Source organism: Nomascus leucogenys, chromosome 14 (assembly GCF_006542625.1).
Source record: "Nomascus leucogenys isolate Asia chromosome 14, Asia_NLE_v1, whole genome shotgun sequence".
In the NCBI taxonomy this organism is placed as follows: Eukaryota; Metazoa; Chordata; class Mammalia; order Primates; family Hylobatidae; genus Nomascus; species Nomascus leucogenys.
This window is the reverse complement of record NC_044394.1, coordinates 55,595,825-55,617,972: the sequence shown is the minus strand read 5'-3', so window position 1 is coordinate 55,617,972 and position 22,148 is coordinate 55,595,825. Positions and strand designations below refer to the sequence as shown.

The 22,148-nt window shown below is 47.6% G+C and overlaps 1 protein-coding gene across 3 annotated transcripts in view; it reads left to right on the top strand.

Moving 5' to 3' along the window:
* The window catches only part of ARSG (arylsulfatase G), a 155,050-nt gene that overhangs the window by 76,999 nt on the left and 55,903 nt on the right, over positions 1-22,148 (top strand). For all 3 annotated transcript variants that reach the window (XM_030828414.1, XM_030828413.1, XM_030828415.1), the window contains exons 8-9: positions 1,050-1,130; positions 16,037-16,145. In XM_030828414.1, the coding sequence (XP_030684274.1) occupies positions 1,050-1,130; positions 16,037-16,145 (190 nt within the window). The remainder of the gene's footprint in view (positions 1-1,049; positions 1,131-16,036; positions 16,146-22,148) is intronic.

Genomic DNA, 22,148 nt, shown 5'->3' with positions numbered 1-22,148 from the left:
ATATTGGCACACGCCTGTAGTCCCAGCTACTTGGGAGGCTGAGGCAGGAGAATCGCTTAAACCTGGGAGGCGGAAGTTGCAGTGAGCTGAGATCACGTCACTGCACTCCATCCTGGGAGACAGAGCAAGACTCTGTCTCAAAGAAAAAAAAAAAAAAGCACTGCTTTTGGGTCAAGTAGAGACCTATACTCTCTACCATGCAGCGAAGGTGTTATAAACTCCTATAGGGTTTGAATCTATACTCTACTATTGGGGGAATTCCCTTAATCTCTCCAAGCCTCCTTTTCCTCATCTGCAAAATTAAGCTAATAACAGAATCTGCTCCATAACATGCTGGAGGATTACAAGATGATGTATGTGAAACACTGGGTGCATAATAGATGCTCAATAAACAGTCGCCGGGCTGAAGCTGATGACGGTGGCAACGAGATTGCTGAAACCTTACGAAAAGACAAGGGAGGAAAGAGGAAGGAAGAGGAGGAAAGGCAAGGAAGGCGAGAGGCTCACGATGGGACTGGGTTGGGGCAGGAAAAGGCCACCTGTCTCTGAAAGCCCAGTAGAGACAGGCCTCACATCAAGGGTTGTTCCTCATGGGTGGGAATCATATTTGTCTTTATTTATTTATATTTATTTATTTTTTGAAATGGAGTCTCACTCCGTCACCCAGGCTGGAGTGCAGTGGCGCGATCTCGGGTCACTGCAACCTCCGCCTCCTGAGTTCAAGCATCTTTTGCAGCTCAGCCTCCAGAGTAGCTGGGATTATAGGCACCCGCCACCACGCCCGGCTAATTTTTGTATCTTTAGTAGAGAAGGGGTTTCACCATGTTGGCCAGGCTGGTCTGGAACTCCTGACCTCAAGCGATCTGCTTGCCTCTGCCTCCCAAAGTGCTGGATTACAAGCACGAGCCACTGCACTAGGCCCATGTTTGTCTTTATAAGTCCTTTTTCTATCTAGTTCCTGCTCTGCATGGGGATATAGGGCCAGAGTGGGAGGGTGAGCGAAAGTGTCCAACCAGCTTGGTGACCATTATGCTTTTTCCGGTTTCTAGGAGACAATGGCCCATGGGCTCAGAAGTGTGAGCTAGCAGGCAGTGTGGGTCCCTTCACTGGATTGTGGCAAACTCGTCGAGGTAAGGGGCTCAGCTGGGGTTGGTGGATCCCACTGCAATGCTGAGCCCAGGCTGGGGTGTGGGATTCTGCCTCTGGGTGGCGGACAACTTATATCTGGGCCTTGGGGTCATCATCGTGAAACAGGGACACATTTGCTTACCAGCCACCAGCACCCAGAGAAGAAAGAACAAGTAGTGATGGAGAAAATGACTGCTCAGTTTGGACCATCCCTGTCTCTCCTTTCCTCCTAGAACTTCCCAAAGGCGACCAGCCCTCCACCCAACAAGCCAGTCTATGAACATTCCAACAAATGTGCTTTGTCTTTACTTTCATCCCGTTCCCTTGCTGTTCCTCCTTCCTTTTTAAAAATTCATCCCTCCATCCATCCAACCATTAATTTATTTAATCCATTCAAAAAATACTTAGTGCACAACTGTGCAAGGTTTTTAATGTACATTGTCTCCAGTTCTTACAAGAGTGAGAGGGTGGCAGTCATAGCTCTATTTACAGATGAAGAAAAAGAGAGGCTAGGCCAGGTGCGGTGGCTCACGCCTGTAATCCCAGCACTTTGGGAGGCCGAGGCGGGCAGATCACAAGGTCAGGAGATGGAGACCATCCTGGCTAACACGGTGAAACCCCATCTCTACTAAAAATACAAAAAATTAGCTGGGCGTGGTGGCAGGCACCTGTAGTCCCAGCTACTCGGGAGGCTGAGGTAGGAGAATGGCATGAACCTGGGAGGCGGAGCTTGCAGTGAGCCAAGATCGCGCCACTGCGCTCCAGCCTGGATGAGAGTGTGAGACTCTGTCTCAATAAAAAAAAAAAGAAAGAAAGAGAGAGGCTCAGAGAGGGTAAGTAATTTGCTCATGTCACGCAGTTTGTGAGGAGGGAGCCAGGTTTTCCATTGAAGTTAAAGTTGGTACTCACCCTGCCGTACCATACTGCTTTTCACAGCTGCCTCTGTCTCTATTTCAACATCTTTCAACTTCCAACTCAGCTCCCATCTGCTCTGGGAGAGCTTTGCCACAAGGACTTCACTTTCTGAGACTGCAGCCATGCTGGGGACAATTTGACATATGGACCAAATGCTTGAAAAATACGCATATCTTTTGATGCATCAATTCCTCCTGTAAGAATTTGTCTTAAGGAAATAATTAGGCACATACTCAATGACATATGAAAAAGGATGCTCATTGCAGTGAATTTTTTTTCATAGTTGGACATAACCCAAGTGTCTAGCAAGAAGATAGTGCTTAAAGAATTTATTATACCGCCATTAAAAGGAATAACAAAGAACCACTAAAATAATTCATATTTATTGACTTGGAGACATTTACATGAAATATTTTTTAATGAATAAAGTAAGTAGGTTCCAATATGGAACAATATGTAGAGTATGATTTTATTATATAAAAATAATCATACGTAGACTCAAAAAAATCTTGAAAGAGTCAATAAAGGGTAACAAAACATTAGCAGTAGTTACCTCTGGGCAGCAGAGGGAGAGTTGAAGGGGTGAATTTCCCCCCACAATAAACTGGTATTGTTTGTTTCATATAAATTAAATGTTTAGGAGGTATTTGTGTCCAAGGGGTTCAGAGGTGGACCTGGCAAGTTTACCCCCATTGAGGAATGTGTGGGGCAGAATTTTAGATCTGGGACTGTGTATTAGTCCACAGACTAATACACACAATCGCACCGTTCTTGAATTAGAGGGAACGAAAAAGGTGTATATGTCTGTCTGTCTGCCTGTTCTGTCTATCTATCTGTCATCTATCTGTCATCTATCTATCTATCTATCTATCTATCTATCTATCTATCTATATATCTATCTATCTATCTAATCTATCGAAACACCAATACTCCAAGAGATAAAATAAACTCACATTGCTATAAAGAACTACCTGAGACAGGGTAATTTGTAAAGAAAAGAGGTTTAATTGACTCACAGTTCCACAGGCTGTACAGGAAGCATGGCTAGGGAGGTCTCAGGAAACTTACAATCACGGCAGAAGGCGAAGGGGAAGCGTGTATGTCCTACATGTTTGGAGCAGGAGGAAGAGAGCGAAGGGGAAGGTGCCACACACTTTTAAACAGCCAAGGCTAATGAGAAGTCACTCACCATCATGAGAATAGCAAAGGGGAAATCCGCTCTCATGACCCAGTCGCCTTCCACCAGGCCCCTCCTCCAACACTGGGGATTACAATTCATTGTGAGATTTGGGTGGGGACACAGGGCCAAACCATATCAGGCTGTTTTCCCTGCTGTCAAACTCAATCCTGACCTACGGCCCTCCGCTGTCTCCAGGTGGTCTCCACTAGCACTCCCATCATCGTATTAGTCTGGCAGGATAATTGCAGTTACCTAGAAACTGAAGCATTGTGCACCTCGATTCTGGTGCAGAGAAGGAAATGCTGATTTTTTTTTTTTTTTTTTTTTTTTTGAGACAGAGTCCCACTCTGTCACCCAGGCTAGAGTGCAGTGGCACGATCTTGGCTCACTGCAACCTCCACCTCCTGGGCTCAAGTGATTCTCCTACCTCAGCCTCCCAAGTAGCTGGGATTACAGGTGCGTGCCACCACGCTCAGCTAATTTTTTGTTTGTTTGTTTTTGTTTTTGTATTTTTAGTAGAGACAGGGTTTCACCATGGTGGCCAGGTTGGTTTTGAATTCCTGACCTCAAGTGATTCACCTGCCTTGGCCTCCCAAAGTGCTGGGATTACAGGTGTGAGCCACCGTGCCTGGCCATGATCATTTTTATTTTTCATTTTTTTTTTTTTTTTGAGATGGAGTTTCACTCTTGTTCCCCGGGCTGGAGTGCAATGGCACGATCTCGGCTCACTGCAACCTCCGCCTCCTGGGTTCAAGTGATTCTCCTGCCTCAGCCTTCCTAGTAGCTGCGATTACAGGCACCCGCCACCACACCTGGCTGATTTTGTATTTTTAGTTGAGACGGGGTTTCTGCATGTTGGCCAGGCTGGTCTTGAGCTCCTGACCTCAGGTGATCCACCCACCTCGGCCTCCCAAAGTGCTGGGATTACAGGTGTGAGCCACCATGCCCGGCCTATTTTTCAATTTTAACCTGGTGTCCCTTGGATCAGATATCTTGAGAACTTTAGGAGCAAGTGGCTGCAGGACTGTGGCCATATCTTGTGTCTGGAAATTTGAGTTGGGGTCAGGAGGGCTGAGTACCACCTCCCACTAACCTTCTCACTGACCAGATTATTTTATCTCTTGTAGTATTGGTGTTTCTCACTCTCACTCTCTCTATATATGTATATGTATAGATCTTTTTGGTCCTCTTCAGTTAAAAAATGCTGTGATTTAGTTGTGATTTCTGGAGAGTTGGGTCAAGAGAGGATGCTAAGGAGGACTGGAGGTGGATGGAGGTGTGTCAAGAAACAGGAGCCAGCCGGGCACAGTGGCTCACACCTGTAATCCCAGCACTTTGGGAGGCCGAGGCGGGCGGATCACGAGGTCAGGAGATCGAGACCATCCTGATTAACACGGTGAAACCCCGTCTCTACTAAAAATACAAAAAATTAGCCGGGCGTGGTGGCGGACGCCTGTAGTCCCAGCTACTCGGGAGGCTGAGGCAGGAGAATGGCGTGAACCCGGGAGGTGGAGCTTGCAGTGAGCCGAGATCACACCACTGCACTCCAGCCTGAGTGACAGAGTGAGACTCCGTCACCAAAAAAAGAAAAAAGAAACAAGAGCCTAGAGAAATACAGCATAAATGGGAGTGGTTTGTTGCATTAGCTGATTACAATTCCTCCTTTCTGTACCTGGAACACCCTTGGGCCAGGCTGTCATCTTCAGTGTTCAGATAGCCTGGAAGAGCCTGGTGTCGGAAGCCCCAAGGTTAAGAGTCCAGAAGATGTGGAGACCATGGATGTAGGGGGAAGGATCCATAAGTAAGTGGCTTCTCCGTGGGCAGAAGAATTGACCTACTGATCTCCTATCTGAGGACTCGCCTTGTTGATCTCTTCTCCCTTTATGAGGCAGTTTTGAAATAGTGAGTCAGGCTTAAGGATGTGGACTGGGACCCCATTCTTTGAGGGAATGATGAGAAATACATTTACTAGCTGGCCAGGTGCAGTGGCTCATGCCTGTAGTCCTAACACTTTGGGAGGCTGAGGCAAGAAGATAGTTTGAGGTCAGGAGTTCAAGACCAGTCTGGCCAACATGGTGAAACCCCGTCTCTACTAAAAATACAAAAATTAGCCAGGTATGGTGGCGGGCACCTGTAATCCCAGCTACTCGGGAGGCTGAGGCAGGAGAATCACTTGAACCTGGGAGGTGGAGGAGGTTGCAGTGAGCCGAGATTGCACCACTGCACTCCAGCCTGGGCAACAGAGTGAGACTCTGTCTCAAAAAAAAAAAAAGAAAAAGAAAACAGAAAAATAAAATACATTTACTGGCTGGGCAACCTCCATCTCTCCTTTCCTTCCTTCCTCCTGCAAGCATTTGTTGAGTGCCTACTGTTTTCTATTCTTCCTATTTGTTGAGCACCTACTGTGTGCCAGAAACTATGCTCAGTGCTGGTGCTACAAAGATAACAAAGCCCCGACCGCAAGAAATGACAGTCTAGAATAGTGTTTCTTTGATTTTAATGTGCAGACAGTCCCCTGGGGATCTTGCTAACATGCAGTTCTGACCCAAGAGGGCTGAGTTGCTGATGGGAGTTTTGCATTTCTAAGGCGCTCCTAGGTGACACTGATGCGGCTGGTCCAGGGACCGAACTTTGAGAACCACCAGTCCAGAACATCTACATCTAGACCATGAGTCTAGAATCATCTGAGTGTAGAACTTTCAACTTTAGACCAGTGGTTATCAAAGTGTGGTCCCTAACCAGCATCATTAGCACCACCTGAGAAATTGTTAACAGTACAAATTTTAGGGCTTTACCCCAGGCCAAAAGAATCAGAAACACTCGGGATGGGTCCCAGGAATCCGTGTTTGAACAAGTCCTTTGGGCGATAATGCAGGTTAAAATTTGAGAACCACCTGTCTAGAGCTACACAGTCTGGTATGTCAGGCACTAGCCACATATGGCTATTTAAATTAAAATTAATACAATTCAATCAAAATTCAATTCCTTGGTCACACCAGCCACACTTCCAGGGCTCAGTAGCCGTATGTTTCTAGTGGCTACTATATTAGGTAGCAAATAGGCTTCCCTGGGGGTGGTTCACATTTTGAAGAATGAGTAGGAGACAGCCAGGGATTGGCAGGAGAAGAGGCTCTGGGCGAGGGCAGCAGCCCGGGCAGGGGTGGGAACACTGGGGAGTAGGAGACGCTCCCTGGAGCTGCCCCTGTGTCTGTGAGTCTGGAGTTTGTGGCGACCAAGGAGAATAGCGAGAGATGGGGCCAGCGTTCAACGATCTTTTCAGTTTGGCTTTTATTCTAAGGAAATGTGGAACCATGGGAAGATTTTAAGAGTGGGAGGGACATTATTTAGTGTTAAATATAGAGGTGAAATTTACATCACATAAAATTAACATTTTAAATTGTTCGGTTAAGTAGCACTTAGCACCTTCCCAATGTTGTGCAACGACCACGTCTGTCTAGTTCCAAAACACTTTTATCACCCTAAAAGAAAACCCTATATCCTTTAATTAATTTATTTATTAATATTTTAGAGATATAGTCTTGCTCTGTCTCCCAGGCTGGAGTGCAATGGCGCGATCATAGCTTATTGCAGCCTCAAACTCCTGAGCTCAAGGGATCCCCCTACCTCATTCTCCTGAGTACCTTGGACTACAGGAGTGTGCCACTGCGCCCCCTGCATTTTTTTTTCTGAGATAGGGTCTTGCTCTGTTGCCCAGGCTAGAATGCAGTGGCATCATTACAGCTCACTGCAGCCTCAACCTCCTGGATTCAAGCAATCCTCCATCTCAGCCTCCCAAGTAGCTGGGACCACAGGCATGCACCACCATACCCAGCTAATATTTCTTTACCTTTTTAAATTTTTTTTGTAGAGATGGGATCTTGCTATGTTGCCCAGGCTGGTCTGAAACTCCTGGGCTCAAGCAATCTTCTCACTTTAGCCTCCCAAAATGTTGGGATTATAGGTATGAGCCACTCTGCCTGGCCTATGCCTAGCTTTTAAAATGTATATATTTATTTTATTTAACCCCATATCCTTTAAACAGTTGCTCACCCTTTCACACTCCCCCTCCAGCATACTATTCACTTTTTTTTAAAAAGATCCCTCTTATATCAGGGGAGCTGAGAACAAGGAGAAGGGCAAGTACCAGTCTCATTTCCACTGATCCAAAAATGACCAATGAGAGAAGCCAGTGACAAAATCTCCAGGAATATCCCCAAGTTCAAAGAATGCCAAAGCTGGAAAAGACCTCAGTCATCTTTTTTTTCTTTTCTTTTTTTTTTTTTTTTTGAGACAAAGTCTTGCTCTGTCGCCCAGGCTGGAGTGCAGTGGTGCGATCTCAGCTCGTTGCAAACTCCACCTCCCAGGTTCAAGCGATTCTCCTGCTTCAGCTTCCTGAGTAGCTGGGATTACAGACGTGTGCCACCACACCTGCCACCATGTCCGGTATTTTTAGTAGAGACGGGGTTTCACCGTGTTGGCCAGGATGGTCTTGAACTCCTGACCTCCGGTGATCCGCCCACCTTGGCCTCCCAAAGTGCTGGCATTACGGGCGTGAGCCACCATGCCTGGCCGACCTCAGCAATCTTTATTCCAACCACCTTATTGGACAAATGAGGAAACTGAGGCCAAGGAGAATGGAAGACATCCCCGAAGCCAGCCAGCAATGGAGGGGTCCATGTCCTCTGACCATCATGACTAACTGGCTCATTCTCCAAGTCACGTGACTGCTCTCACGCACACCTTGTTATACCCGACTGCTCAGCCACCTGGAAAATCCTATCTTGCTCTTTGAACCTAGGAATTTTCAAGGAAAAAGTCTTTATTTAGCCCTTGCAACAGTCTGAATCTTTCTACATCTGTGGGAGGCAGAGAGGGTTTGGAGGCTCAGGCTGGGCTTGAATCTTGACTCAGCTCAGGGCTCAGCATCCTCTTCTCGTTAGGTGGGGTTGTGGACCATTCTCCATGGACTGTTGGGAGACTCAGTGGGGGTACTGCACAGGAGGTTCCCAGCCTTGCGCCTGGCCTCTAATGATAACCCCCATTAGACTCAATTTCTTCATTCCTGGCTGAAACAACCTGGCAGGACCCCACCCATAGAAGCATTAGAAGGGGATTGGCAAACACCCTGAAAAAGATTCCCCCACAAAAGGATCAGGCAACTTAAATTGCATACAGATAACTTTAAAAGTGTTCAGGATCTCTTGGGAAACTTTGTTCTGAAGCTGAATTTCAGGCACCTCAAGATAACATTCTTTTTTGGGGCAAGGCCTTCCCACTAACTCTGTGGCTTGACATGGGATCGGTGGGTGACAGCACTTGAACTCATGATTGGGCTAGAGCTGGATGTCATTCCCTTCTTTTCTTGGGAGTCTGAAAGTGAACTTTGCCTGAAAGGCTGCTGCCTGGGGGTAAATACTTCTTCTTCCTCATTCTCCAAAGCAGCTTCCTGTCAACTAACTATTCCACAGCCTCCTTCTTCCTCTCTGCCTGGAATGCTGCTGGGGCTCTGGGAAGCCAGGCAGCGCCCTGCTCGGCAGGTGGCCATGTCCTGTGAGTCAAGGGGTCTGGGGTCCCTCTGGTCACCTGCTCCTCCTCACCCAGTTCCCCATCAGTGGGACGTCTGCACGGCTCACTGTACAGGGGCCAGACTCAAGAGCAGATGAAAGAGAGAAGGCGGTCAATGTTTTCGCAACGGAGTAGGACAAACAGTACCCAGAGTCGTGCAACTTTCTGCCTGAAGCCAGGCTGCTGCGTCAGGCCACGCGCTGTCTTCCCCTGTTCTCAGGGCCCCCAGGCCCCCCTGCTTGTCTTCCCTTTCCTTTCCTGGCCGAGCCGCCCAGCTCAGCTGATGGGATGAGGCAGCGTCTCCTGGAGTCATCTTTTCACCCCGTGCGTGTGGACTGAGAATGCTCCACTTGGCTTCTACTCTGCAGGGGCGAGGAGAAACGGAACTGGGGCGGGGGCAGAGCAAAGCAGCCCTGCCTTCTCCCGAAGAAGAAGGGCACGAGTTAGACACCCCTGCTGTCTCTGAGCCCACAGCCTGGTCCAGGAGGCCTGGCTCTCCCAGCAGCCGCCTTCCCTTCTCCATGCCAGATCTGTTTCCTACCCAGGACAGAACCAACACCTTGTTTTTCCCCTAACTGACTGCGCCTCTGTCTGGAAAATCTTTTCTTGTTTTATTTGAAGAGCAGAACTGTTCCTTCCTCCCCCTTAGTGATGAGGAAACATTCTGTTGAATTTGGCATCCAGGCTCCTAGGAGACCTTGGTTGTTTGTAATTTGATGCTATCAGGTTGTTGCATAACCTTTCCCACTGGGAAGCAGTCTCTGCATCCTGGGCCTTCTGACCAGTTTGGGGTAGGGGGTGGGGCAGGGAAAAGTCAGAGGTGCTGTGAGGTGACAGAGCAAGGGATAAGGGACTCTGGCTGTTGGCCCTGGCTGGGGACAGGGCCTGCTGATAGGGACCCAGAGGAAGTCAAACTGTGTCTCTTTCTGGGCCTTTGGCCACCAGGCTTGGTGGAATGTCCTCATCCCATACTCAGGGCCACCCCAGGCCAGCCGGAGTCCTGGGTCTGAATAGAGGCCAGGCTGCCCTGTGTTTCTAGAAAACGAGTACACTGTAGGCATCCTTGGCAAGGGGACATACTACACTTAGAAACAAAGTCTGCTTCTTTATTTTATTTTTATTTTATTTTTGTAGAGACAGGGTCTCACTCTGTTGCCCGGGCTGCAGTGCAGTGGTGTGGTCATGGCTCACTGCAGCCTTGACCTCCTGGGCTCAAGCAATCCTCCTTCTTCAGCCTCCCTAGTAGCTTAGTAGCTGGGGCTGCAGGTGTGTGCCACCATGCCTGGAACATTAGAATTTTTTTTTTTTTTTTTTTTTTTTACAGAGATGGGGCAGAGGGGTCTTGCTTGTTGCCCAGGCTGGTTTCGAACTCCTGGCTTCAAGTGATCTTCCTTGCGTCGGCCTCCCAGAGTGTTGGTGTTACAAGTGCGAGCCACTGCATTGGGCTGAAAGCCTGCTTCTTTAGAAGGTTATTAGGATGTGCACTCCTCAGAACAGGCACTGTACCCAGTCACAAATGCTAATGCCTTTGTGGGCCAGGCAGGTGATATAAGGGAACACATGTTTGTTTTTGTCAGTCATGGGCAGTGTTAGGAATTCAATAAACTGGAGAGAGGACCCTGTCAAATGACATTCAGCATTAGTTAAAAGAAAAACACTATGCATGCCAAACCAAACTGTCGGAGGTTGTGATCTCTGCTATTTTCTCCCTACAGGTAATTTGGTTGGCACTTCTCTGGCAGGCATTATGCAAAAGTACCTTGCTTAAAGCTTTATGTACACTATCTTATATAACTGTTCCCACAACCCTGTGAGATAAATACAACTGACCCTTGAGCGACACAGATTTGAACTGCGTGGGTCCACTTAATACATGAATTTTCTTCTGCCGCTGCCACCCCAAGACAGCAAGACCAACCTTTCCTCTTCCTCCTCCTCCTCTTCCTTAGCCTACTCAACATGAAGACAATGAGGATGAAGCCCTTTATGATGATCCACTTCCACTTAATGAATAGAAAATGTTTTGCCTTTTCTCCAATTTTCTTTTTCCTTCCTTCCTTCCTCCTTCCTTCCTTCTCCTTCCTTCCTTCCTCCTTCCTTCTTCTTCCTTCCTTCCTTCCTTCCTTCCTTCCTTCCTTCCTTCCTTCCTTTCTCTCTTTCTCTCTTTACTCTTTTTTTTTTGACAGAATCTTGCTGTGTTGCCCAGGCTAGAGGGCAGTGATGTAATCAGAGCTCACTGCTGCCTCAACCTCCTGGGCTCAAGCGATCCTCCCACCTCAGCCTCCCAAGTAACTTGGACTACCAGCAAGGACTCCCTAGTAGCTGGGACTACCACACTTAGCTATTTATTTATTTATTTATTTATTTATTTATTTTGTAGAGACACAGGTCTCACAATGTTGCCCAGTCTGGTCTCGGACTCCTGGGCTCAAGCCATCCTCCTGCCTTGGCCTCCCAAAGTGGTGGGATTACAGGTTTGAGCTACTGTGCCTGGCCAGGATTTTCTTACTAACATTTTCTTTTCTCTAGCTCATTTTATTATAAGTCTACAGTATATAATACATATAACATACTAAATGTGTCTTAATTGTTTATGTTATTGGTACGGCTTCCTGGTCAACATAAGGCTATTAGTAGTTACGTTTTGGGAGAGTCAAAGGTTATGCCCAGATTTTCAACTGCTTGGGAGTCAGTGCCCTAACTCTTGTGTTATTCAAAGGTCAACTGTACAATCATTTCCCTGCTTCCTGGCTGAGATGATTGAGACTGAGGGAGGTTATGAATTCTGCCCAAGGCCACTTGGTTGGCAGGGGTGGCACTGGAGACCTGCCTGCCCCCAAAGGCATCGTCCTAATTATTCTTTGAATACTTCTTCAACTCTGGTTTTCAGACCACTGACATCAGAATTACCTAGAATCAGAGCCCCACCCCAGACTTATTAAATTAGAATTCCTGGGAATAGGACCCAGAAATCCATGTCTTAGATGGGATCTCTTCTGGTGATTCTTTTGTATGGAGAAATTTGCAAATTTCCTTGTTCGCTGCATTGCCTTTCTGACTCAGTGAAACATGGCCCTTGGGTCCCAGCCAAGAAGGACCACTGTTCCTCCGTGTGGGCAGTGGTGAGTCTTCCTCAGCCTGCCCCTGTCTTGATGCATCATAAAATGCCACTTCACTTCCGTAACCAGAGAAGCACAAATAAGCAAATTCATGAATCATGGTTTTGTTTATATTTTGGTTGCTGTGGCTAAATATTTATTGCTTTAAGAGATTCTGCTTTAATTAGAGTCACAAGTAACCACGAGTGCGTAGAAATGCATTCTCATGGCCATAAGACATGCATTTCTCGACAGAAAGCCGAAGGCAACTAACAATTTTAATGTGCCAGTGCCTGATCAAAGTATGGAGGCTTATCTAAATGAATGAATAGTGCTTGAAATTAAACAGTGATTAGAAGTTTCATTTATGGATTATCTATTGTTCTTACTGTGACTTATAAGGTCATATTTATGATGCTATGGCATAGAGGTATAAAGGCGCGGGCAACAGAAAACCTGCAGTGATGACGATTATTAGCTACATTTAACTTTGAAATGTGCTGTGTTCTCTTCCTGATCTTGCCCCTCGCCCTCCTTCCCTGGGAATGGGTGCTCTCCACACTAAATCCCCAGGAGAGTTTTAGAAGATATTGATGTCAGAGCCTCACTGCAGGCCGATTAAATCACAATCTCTGGGAAAGAGACTTTGGCATGGGTTTTTTTTTTTTTTTTTTTTTTTTGAGACGGAGTTTCGCTCTTGTTGTCCAGGCTGGAGTACAGTGTCGTGATCTTGGTTCACCGCAACCTCCACCTCCCAGGTTCAAGCAATTCTCCTGCCTCAGCCTCCGAGTAGCTGGGATTGTAGGCATGCACCACCACGCCCGGCTAATTTTGTATTTTTAGTAGAGATGGGGTTTCTTCATGTTGAGGCTGGTCTTGAACTCCTGACCTCAGGTGATCTGCCCACTTTGGCCTCCCAAAGTGCTGGGATTACAGGCGTGAGCCACCGCGCCTGGCTGATATGGGTATTTTTTAAAAGATCCCCAGTGATTCTAATACATATTCAAAATGGGAACCATTGCTCTAGGTTTAGTGAGTGAGGGTGCTGGCTGTGTAGTCAGACCAGCATTTAGATCTTGGCTCTATCATTTTCTTTCTTTCTTTATTTTTTTTAGACAGAGTCTCACTCTGTCATGCAGGCTGGAGTGAAGTGGCTCAATCCTGGCTCATTGCAAACTTCGCCTCCCAGGTTCAAGTGATTCTCCTGCCTCAGCCTCCTGAGTAGCTGGGATTACAGGCATGCGCCACCACGCCTGCTAAGTTTTGTATTTTTGGTAGAGATGGGGTTTCACCATGTTGGTCAGGCTGGTCTGGAACTCCTGACCTCGTGATCCACCCACCTCAGCCTCCCAAAGTGCTGGGATTACAGGCGTCAGCCACTGCACCCGGCCGGCTGTATCATTTTCCAGCTATGTGACTTGGGGGCAAATTACTTAGCCTCTCTGAGCTTTAGTTTCCCCGTCTGAAAAATGGGGACAATAGTGGCTAACTTGAGAGGTTGTCATAAGGATTCAATGAGATAATGCCAGGAAGCATGTATCATTATGCTGAGGAGCACTTAACTTGGTACTTAGTAAGGGCTCAATAAATAGGAGATGTTATTGTTGTTATTAGTATTATGTTTAACTTAGAATAACTATCCATTAGTGGGAGCAGGTATTACTGAAGAATATTGGGGGTTCAGGAGTAGCTATCCTAGAATTCAGCCTTTGCCGGTGCAGATAAAAAAACAACACACCTGTTTGATACAAGCATGTGCATCTCATAATTAGAGTACACAACCCTAGTGGCCGATAGAATGCCAGTCAGATCTTTGTAAGTTTTGTCCACTCCTAGCAGTACCAGTGAGAAGTTGAGATTTATAGCAAGACAGTATCTGCGTTGTCGGTGATACATAAATATTTTATAAATATTTTACAATTGCTTGTTCACACTCTAGACCCTTTTAAGATAAATCCCTTTAGAATACAAGGTCTGTGGACCCGTGATCCTTTGCGTGGCTGGCATATATAATTGTGTCTTCCTGTTAGAGCCAGAACCCAGGGTGTAGCCTGCACTAGCCAACTAGTCTCTACAACAGAAAGAGGGGATTGCTCCTTAAGTGGCCACACGAAGGGGCTTCTCTCAGCCAATCTTTCTCCTAATTCCTGAATCTTTTGCAAGGAGATTGTCTGCTTTGTTGACTACACCTGTTTTATAACTAGCTGGATTCCTCCAAACCCCTCTAGCTTTCAATCCTTTGCTGAAATAAGACAAGCACATTGAAAAGTTTTTCTCTGAAGAGCATATTAGGAAAGTCAGTCACCTACAAGAGAGCAACACAAAAGGTTTTGGCAAACGAGAAGCATCCCTAGTGGTGAAGACCGATTAGCAAATTTATTAATTAAAGGTCAGTTTACCCTTCTGGAAACATCCTGGAGGCAGAGACCAAATCCTGTGTTCAACCCTGGTGCCATTGCCCACCCCAGTGCCTTCTGGTTGACCAATAGAGCTAATAGCTTGTTTCCTGGAACTACAGCCTTGATCTTTCCTTAGTATCTGGCCTCAAAGGTTAAGCAAGACTATTTGAATAGTGTACACCGTGGACATGCAGATAAACAGGCTCCCTGTTTTCACCCATCCATACCCCAAGCTTCCACAAAGATGCCCCCACGGGGGTGGAAGTATCCACAAAGCCCTGGCACATGCCTTTGAGCGGATGCTTCCTCCCTGCCCTTTGGCCCTAAGCTGACGCATAAGTCATACATTCCAAAGCCACGTGGAAATGCGTTTTATGCTTGCTGGAGTTCTGGATTCTTTGTTCCAAGTGCATGAATAAATTGGAGGGAGCTATATGTATTTATGGGAGACGTGGCTCTCGATAGGAAGGATGTATTTGGGAAATGCTGGGCTAGATCAAAGAGCATCTGATTCAGCCTGCAGAGACTCCAACTGGATTTTTGAACCCCACACCCTTAAACATAAACAGTCCATAGGACGTAAGTTATTTTGTGTTTTGTTTCTTACTTCAAAACTTGAGGGACTCCAAAGCTGATTATGAAAGAGTCCTAAGAATGCTGAGAATTTCCCGTGTGGTGTGCTGGGCCAGGGACATCAAAGGTTCCGTTTGCAACAGTGCTAGTACAGGGTGACAGAAGCCTTCATCTTGTTCCTCCCCACGCTCCTCCCCACATAATTGCTTTTATTATTCACACCAGCCAAACAAAGGGAAATTGCATGACCACAGTGTGTGTGAGCCACACACAGCACTTGCCTTGGAAAGGCTGTGCACACGCTAACTTTGTGGGATCCTTGGCCCTTGGCTCAACCAGGATGAGGGTGGGGTGTGTGTGGGGGTGGTGGGATGGTCGTGGTTAATGCAACCCAACATGTATTCAGGATGTTTCCATCAAACATGACCTCATCTCTTCCAGCCCGCTAGCCATCATTATACTGGTGGTCACTTTTGACTTAATGGTTACAAAAATAATTCTTTTAATAACCAAAGTGGAAATTCATAGATTGCACGTAGTTGGTTCTTACCTCCCCCAGGAGGCAAGAGGTTAGAGCTATTACTGACACTGTCTCCATAACATCAGAACAACTCATTAATTCAAGGAAAAACAAAGCTAAGCAAAACAAAATAAAGCCATAAAATCCATGCCAGATCGGTTCTTGGACGTTGAGCAGATCAAATAGCTGCAGAAGTTTCCTTCTTTCTCTCTTCTTTAATAGTTGTATTTCTTCATCCTAAACAGACAGTCACATTATGATCACCAGGAAGAGAAATTCACTTACTCAACAAAGATTTGTTAAGCCCCACTGTGTCTTAGGTGCATGAGACTCATGAAGTCTCATGGTGTTGAGACACACAACAAGCAAATCAATAAATGAAAAAATAATTTACAGTGGAGAAGGTCTCATGAAGAAAATAAAATGAGATGATTCAGTAGAGTGAGGCAACTTTTTACATCTGAAGTCCAGTAAAATAAAAAGCATATTTTGAAAGACACCGGCTAGTTGAGGGAAATAGCTGGTTACCAAAAAAGTCAGTCCTTTGTTGGGGTTATTGGAAACTCAGAGAGGGGTTCTCCCAGAGACTAGCTCTTAGCTGAAAAGAAGTCTCGAGTTATCACCATGGATGAACCAGCTGCCTCCCCTCCTCTCACAGGGGGAAGTCCAGCCAAGCAGACGACCTGGGAAGGAGGGCACCGGGTCCCGGCACTGGCTTACTGGCCTGGCAGAGTTCCAGTTAATGTCACCAGCACTGCCTTGTTAAGGTATGAGACCCAAACTACCTTGAGATGTTGGGGCCCAGAGCAAGAAAAGTCATGGAGGCATGGGTGGCTAGATGGAGGCATGGGTGGCTAGAGGCCTCAGGAAGGTCGTTCACCACTTGCCTTTGCTGGGTGTTTCCAGACACTTCCAAGACTCTGATTGTAGAAGTGATGAAAGTAATAGTGAAGTGGGGCCACGTGTGGGGGCTCGCTTCTGTAATCCTAGCACTTTGGGAGGCTGAGGCAGGAGGATTGCTGAGGCCAGGAGTGTGAGACTACCCTGGTCAACATAGCAAGACCCTATCTCTAAAAAGAAGGGAAGGGAAGAGAAGGGAGGGGAGGGGAGGGAAGGGGAGAAGAGGGGAGGGGAGAGGAGGGGAGGGGAGGGAGAAACAGTGGAGTGGGACTCGAGCCGTCTTCTGGGAATAACGCCTGAGTGAAGAAGGGATTGGTTGGTTTCACGTACATCAGCGTTGGGTCCTGGCTGTGTCTGCTGGAGAGAGTGCAGAAAAGGCGGCAGCAGCAGTATCTCCCCTCTCAGCCTGGGCCAAGCTGACCGAGGCAATAGATCCTTTGAGCCCTGATTGTTCCATCCTTGGGGTTAAGGCAGGTGTCTTAGGGGTGGCTGTGAGAAGCCGGCTAGTCTCTAGCAATCCGATGGCCCCAAGAAAGGAGTCCAGATGTCCACTTTCCCTGGAGGAGGGTGGAGAAGAAAGGTGGCCCCGCCAGGCCATTAGGGAAATAATGAATCCTTAGGTGAAGACATTCCTCCTGCCTCTGGCCCTGAAGCTTCTTAATGAGCTGAGTGTCTGGGTGCTTCCTTTATTAGAAGGAAGCTCACTGCGTGGCTCACTGCAGACCCATCACATCAGGTAAATGTGATGTCTCACCATTACTCTTATCGCCGCATTACGGCAGATCCAGGAGGCCATCTCCATGGCAAAGAACTTGGCTGTGCAGCATCTATGTGAAAACAACGTCTTCCCAGCTATGGAACCATGACTTATCCTGGGGATGTTTCACTAATTCAGACAAGACCTTCCTCTCTGTGGTTCTGCCCTGTGTTCACTAACAAGGGGAACCCTCCGTAGAACACTGTGCTCATTCATGTGCCCAGAAAACTGCTGGTTAAAGACCGATTTCCTAATTCCAAAAGTTCTTTGCCATTAGCCCAGTGAGTTCTGGCGTAAAGAACACAGCTGAGTAGAGGCAGGCAAGCTTGATTGGCACCCTCTGACTTCCCTAGATCCAATGGGGAGGAGGGGAGAAACTCAAAGTCCAGGGGAAAAGGGTAAACAGCTTTCAGGGCCAAAGTATGGGGTGGGTGGGCATCACCCCTGGCAGCCTGTGGGGCCCCCAGGAATTCCGGGTCAGCCCTATACAATCAGGAGGGGGCAGTGTGCTGTCAGCGGGTACCAGCAGGTGTGACAACAACAGCAGAGCCTGGAATCTGTGATGTCAGGCTGCCTGGGAAAAGGGCCAGGCAGGCTGCTTTTATAGGGCTGACTTGGTGTAGTCAAAGTGCTTATCAAGAGGGGCCAAGTGTTCACGGGCCTCGCTGCACATGGACAAGTAACTCAGCCATCTCTCAAGTTGCTTCACAGAAAACCAGGCAGTGGCTTCTCATCGGAGAACAGCGTTTGCACCTCCAGTCAACCATAATAAGACTGCCTCATCTCGTTAATGTAGGGCCTTAGAAGAGACAACTGACTGACGGGATGGTTTGGTGACCCAAGGCAGCGAGTTCTTGGTACAAGGCAGTGTCTGCCTGAGGGCCCCTAGAATTGTACCAGGACAATACCAATACGCTGTATCGGTACCTCCTAGGAGATACATTAGGTTGGTGCAAAATTCATTGTGGTTTTTGCCATTACTTTTAGTAGCAAAAACCGCAATGACTTTCGCACCAACCTAATATATAGTGTATCACACACACATATATACATACATTTTATTTTATTTTATTTATTTATTTATTTATTTTTAAGAGACAGGATCTCACTCTGTCGCCCAGGCTGAAGTGCAGTGCTGAGATCATAGCTCACTGCAGCCTTGAACTCCTGGGTTTTGTGTAATCCTCCCATCTCAGCCTCCCGAGTAGCTGGGACTACAGGCATGCGCCACTATGCCTGGCTAATTTTTTAATTTTTTGTAGGGATGGGATCTCTTAATGTTGCCCAGGCTGGTGCTGAACTCCTGGTCCCAAGCACTCTTCCCTCCTGGGCCTCCCAAAGCACTGGGATTACAGGCATGAGCCATCACACCCAGCCAAGGCTAGTTTTTGGTGTTAAATTAGGCTGGATTTCAGCCAGCCAGTTTTACCTCTATAGATTTACCCTCTTGCTGTTTCCCATGTGAATCCATGTTAAGCAAATTTGGGCGGAGTTTCCTACTGCCTGGACAGGCTGTGTGTGTGTGTTTCTCTTTCCCTTGACACCTCAGGGTCAGCTTGACAGAGAATGGTACTATGATCCAAATTCAAGACATTGATGCTAATGCTTCATGTTGTTGGGATCCCAGCCCAGCACCCTCCACCCAGACTGCATATCGCCTACTCTTGTTTTATTGCTTGAGGAATATAGATCTTCCAGATCAGAGATAACTCCCTTAAGCCACTAAGAGCTAAAGCCAGAGTCCCTTAAACCTATATCCTTGAGGCCCTGAGGAATTATGAGCATCAGAGAGTGGTCAAGTTTATATAAATATGAATACAGAGAAGTAAAAGAGAATGTGTGGGAGAGGGGGCGGGGGATCCATTCACATGGATCCCATTGGTTTTAGAGATAACCAATGTTAATATCGGTGTGTACCTGGGTGATGTCATAAGATGAAAGAAGGGTCTTGCACGTGACCTGCCTCCACAGACACAAGTACAGAATGGGGAAAATGCATTTATTCCACAGATATTTATTGCCATGTCCAACTATGGGTCAATCATTACTCCAGGGACTGGGGAGGTAGCAGTCATGAGCAGACCAGACAGAAAGCTCTTTGTTTAGGGGCTACCTTACCTTCAGGAGGGCAGGGCTTTGGCAGCACGTGGGAAAAAGTTTCAGTAGTTTTAACCTAAAACTGTGCTGCAGGCTTTCCCAACCGTGGCGTGGTCGGCATTTTGGGCTGGATCACTCTTTGTTTTGGAGGACTGTCCTGTGTGCTTTATAGGATGTTTAGCAGCAGCCCTGGCTTCTACCCATTAGATGCCAATCGTGTCCCCACCCCATCCCCTAAGTTGTACAATTAAAATGTTTCCAGACAGTGCCAAATGTCCCCGGGGAGAATGAACTCACTCTGGCTGAGAACTACGGCTTTAGCGGAAGCTCTCTTAGCCATATACAAGAAGGGCAAGTATGAGGTGACCAGAATGGCAAAAAGGACTTGAAACAATCTTATTTGAAAAACAGCTAAGGCCGGATGCGGTGGCTCACGCCTGTAATCCCAGCACTTTGGGAGGCCGATGCGGGTGGATCACGAGGTCAGGAGTTCGAGACCAGCCTGACCAACATGGTGAAACCCCATCTCTACTAAAAATACAAAAATTAGCCGAGCGTGGTGGCGCGTGCCTGTAATCCCAGCTACTCAGGAGCCTGAGGCAGGAGAATTGCTTGAACCCAAGAGGCAGAGGTTGCAGTGAGCCGAGATTGCACCATTGCTCTCCAGCCTGGGTGACGGTGAGACTCTGTCTAAAAAAAAAAAAAAAAAGAGAGAGAGAGAGAGAGAGAGAAACAGCTAAAGCTGCTGTGTAGCCAGAACAGGTAATTCCCTGGGCTACCTCGTGGCTCTGAAAGACAGGTGTGTGGAAGAGGGATTCAGCTGGTTCTGGCCTGTCTCAAGGCACAGGTCTTGGAAGTAAAAGCTACAAGGAGGCTGTGCTCACATCAGTGTCTTGTGGTTTAGCTGTCACCTCCAGGCAGGGCCTAACCACATGTCCCCTTTCCAAGTCCTCTCCTCCTCCCTGGATCTGGCAGTGGGTGGTGGCGGTTGGTGGAGGTGGTCTCACCCCCACCCCCACTCTTGGCAGCTCTCTTTAGTCTGTAAGAAGTGCTTGGTTTGCTGGGGGGCATCCCCTGATGCTCTGGGACCCCTGCGACCCCGGTTCTCCCTGAAATCGGTGTGGTTGGGGCTATGCTGGCTTCTAAGAGGGACCCATGTGTGGATGAGGGTGCCAGGGAAGCTGCCCATCAAATGTGAGCATAGGCTCACCCCTCATATCTCCACGGCTGAGACCAGGAAGGGGTGGGCACCTCACTTTTCTCAGGGATAATGACAGGGAAGAACAATGCAGGAGAAAACTTAAAACTAAATGCAGAAAGAAATTTACAACTTAGTGCTAAGAAAGAACTGCTCCCACAGTCTAGGGATGATCCCTACTGTTCCCTGTCCCTTCCTCTTCTTCAGAGGAAGTTCTCTTTGTGCCCTCACTCGGGAGAGATGAACACAAAGCCTCTGTCTCTGTCCAGGTCCAAGCACCTCCAATCCATCCCCAAGCAAACCCCTCCTGCCTCTCGCTTCCTGTCCTTAGATCAGATCCACCTTTTTTCCAGATAAAATATTCTCAGCTTCTCTGTCCCCCACCTTCATCCTGGGATGCCTTCCACCCCAGGGTTGCCCAGCGTAGCACCTCAGTTCCCATACTATGCATCCTGAAGTCCATGTGGTTCCTCCTGGAACGAGCCCCCCAGTTGGCCTTCCACTCCCCTTTCCCCACCCTCCACCTGCACACCTTGGGGTCCAGCAGGCCAGGCCTGCCTTTCTTTTCTTTTCTTTTCTTTTCTTTTCTTTTCTTTTCTTTTCTTTTCTTTTCTTTTCTTTCTCTCTCTCTGTCTCTCTTTCTTTCTTTCGAGATGGACCTTCACTCTTCTCGCCCAGGCTGGAGTGCAATGACGTGATCTCGGCTCACTGCAACCTCTGCTTCCCGGGTTCAAGTGATTCTTCTGCCTCTGTCTCCCCAGTAGCTGGGACTACAGGCGTGCGCCACCACGCCTGGCTAATTTTTGTCTTTTTAGTAGAGACAGGGTTTTATCATGTTGGCCAGGCTGGTCTCGAACTCCTGACCTCAAATGATCTGCCCAGCAGGCCAGGCCTTTCTGCATCCTCCTCGCCACCACTGCCCCATCTCCACTCCTAGGTTCCTTCAGCAACCCCTTGGATAAGAACACAAATATGCACCCTTCCTACGAACAACCTGCAGAGCCTGGGCTGGCCAGAGCCACAGGGAAAGAAAAAGCACATATTTTCATAAGGGCAATGCAACCTGCAAAGATGTCACCCTGCCCACTCTGAGGACAGCCTTTTGTGCCATGGTGCAGAGCAGTCTCAGCCCTCTCCTGTCATCACAAATGGGTTCATGACTGCCCTTGTCACAACCAAAAGGCCTACTGAAGTGGGGTTTCATCCCGTCAGAGGCCGGGAACCACTTCTCCATCAGACCCATGAGGCATAGTGCGACTCCATGGAATTTTGGAATTTTTTTTTTTTTTTTTGAGATGGAGTTTCCCTCTTGTCACTCAGGCTGGAGTGCAATGGCATGATCTCGGATCACTGCAACCTCCACCTCCTGGGTTCAAGCGATTCTCCTACCTCAGCCTCCCGGGTAGCTGGGATTACAGGTGCCTGCCACCGTGCCTGGCTAATTTGTTTTGTATTTTTAGTAGAGACAGGGATTCACCATGTTGGCCAGGCTGGTCTCGAACTCCTGACCTCAGGTGATTCACCCTCCTTGGCCTCCCAAAGGGCTGAGATTACAACTGTGAGCCACTGTGCCAGGTCCTTTTTTGTTTGTTTGTTTTTTAATGAAGGAAGAGACCCACGAAGGCAGAAGTGCCCAGGTCCCATGAAAGCTGCAATGTGGCTCTGCCAAAAGCCGGGCATCGAAACGAACAAGGGAAACTTTAAAGTATAGGTTTGTATTTATTTTGCCTCTTTCTCCGAGGTTTTAAAGACTCCCAGGCCCAGTTTCACTGGTGGGGTTTGAGGTTTAGAGTAGCTGGGGTGCCCTTGGTAGCCTTA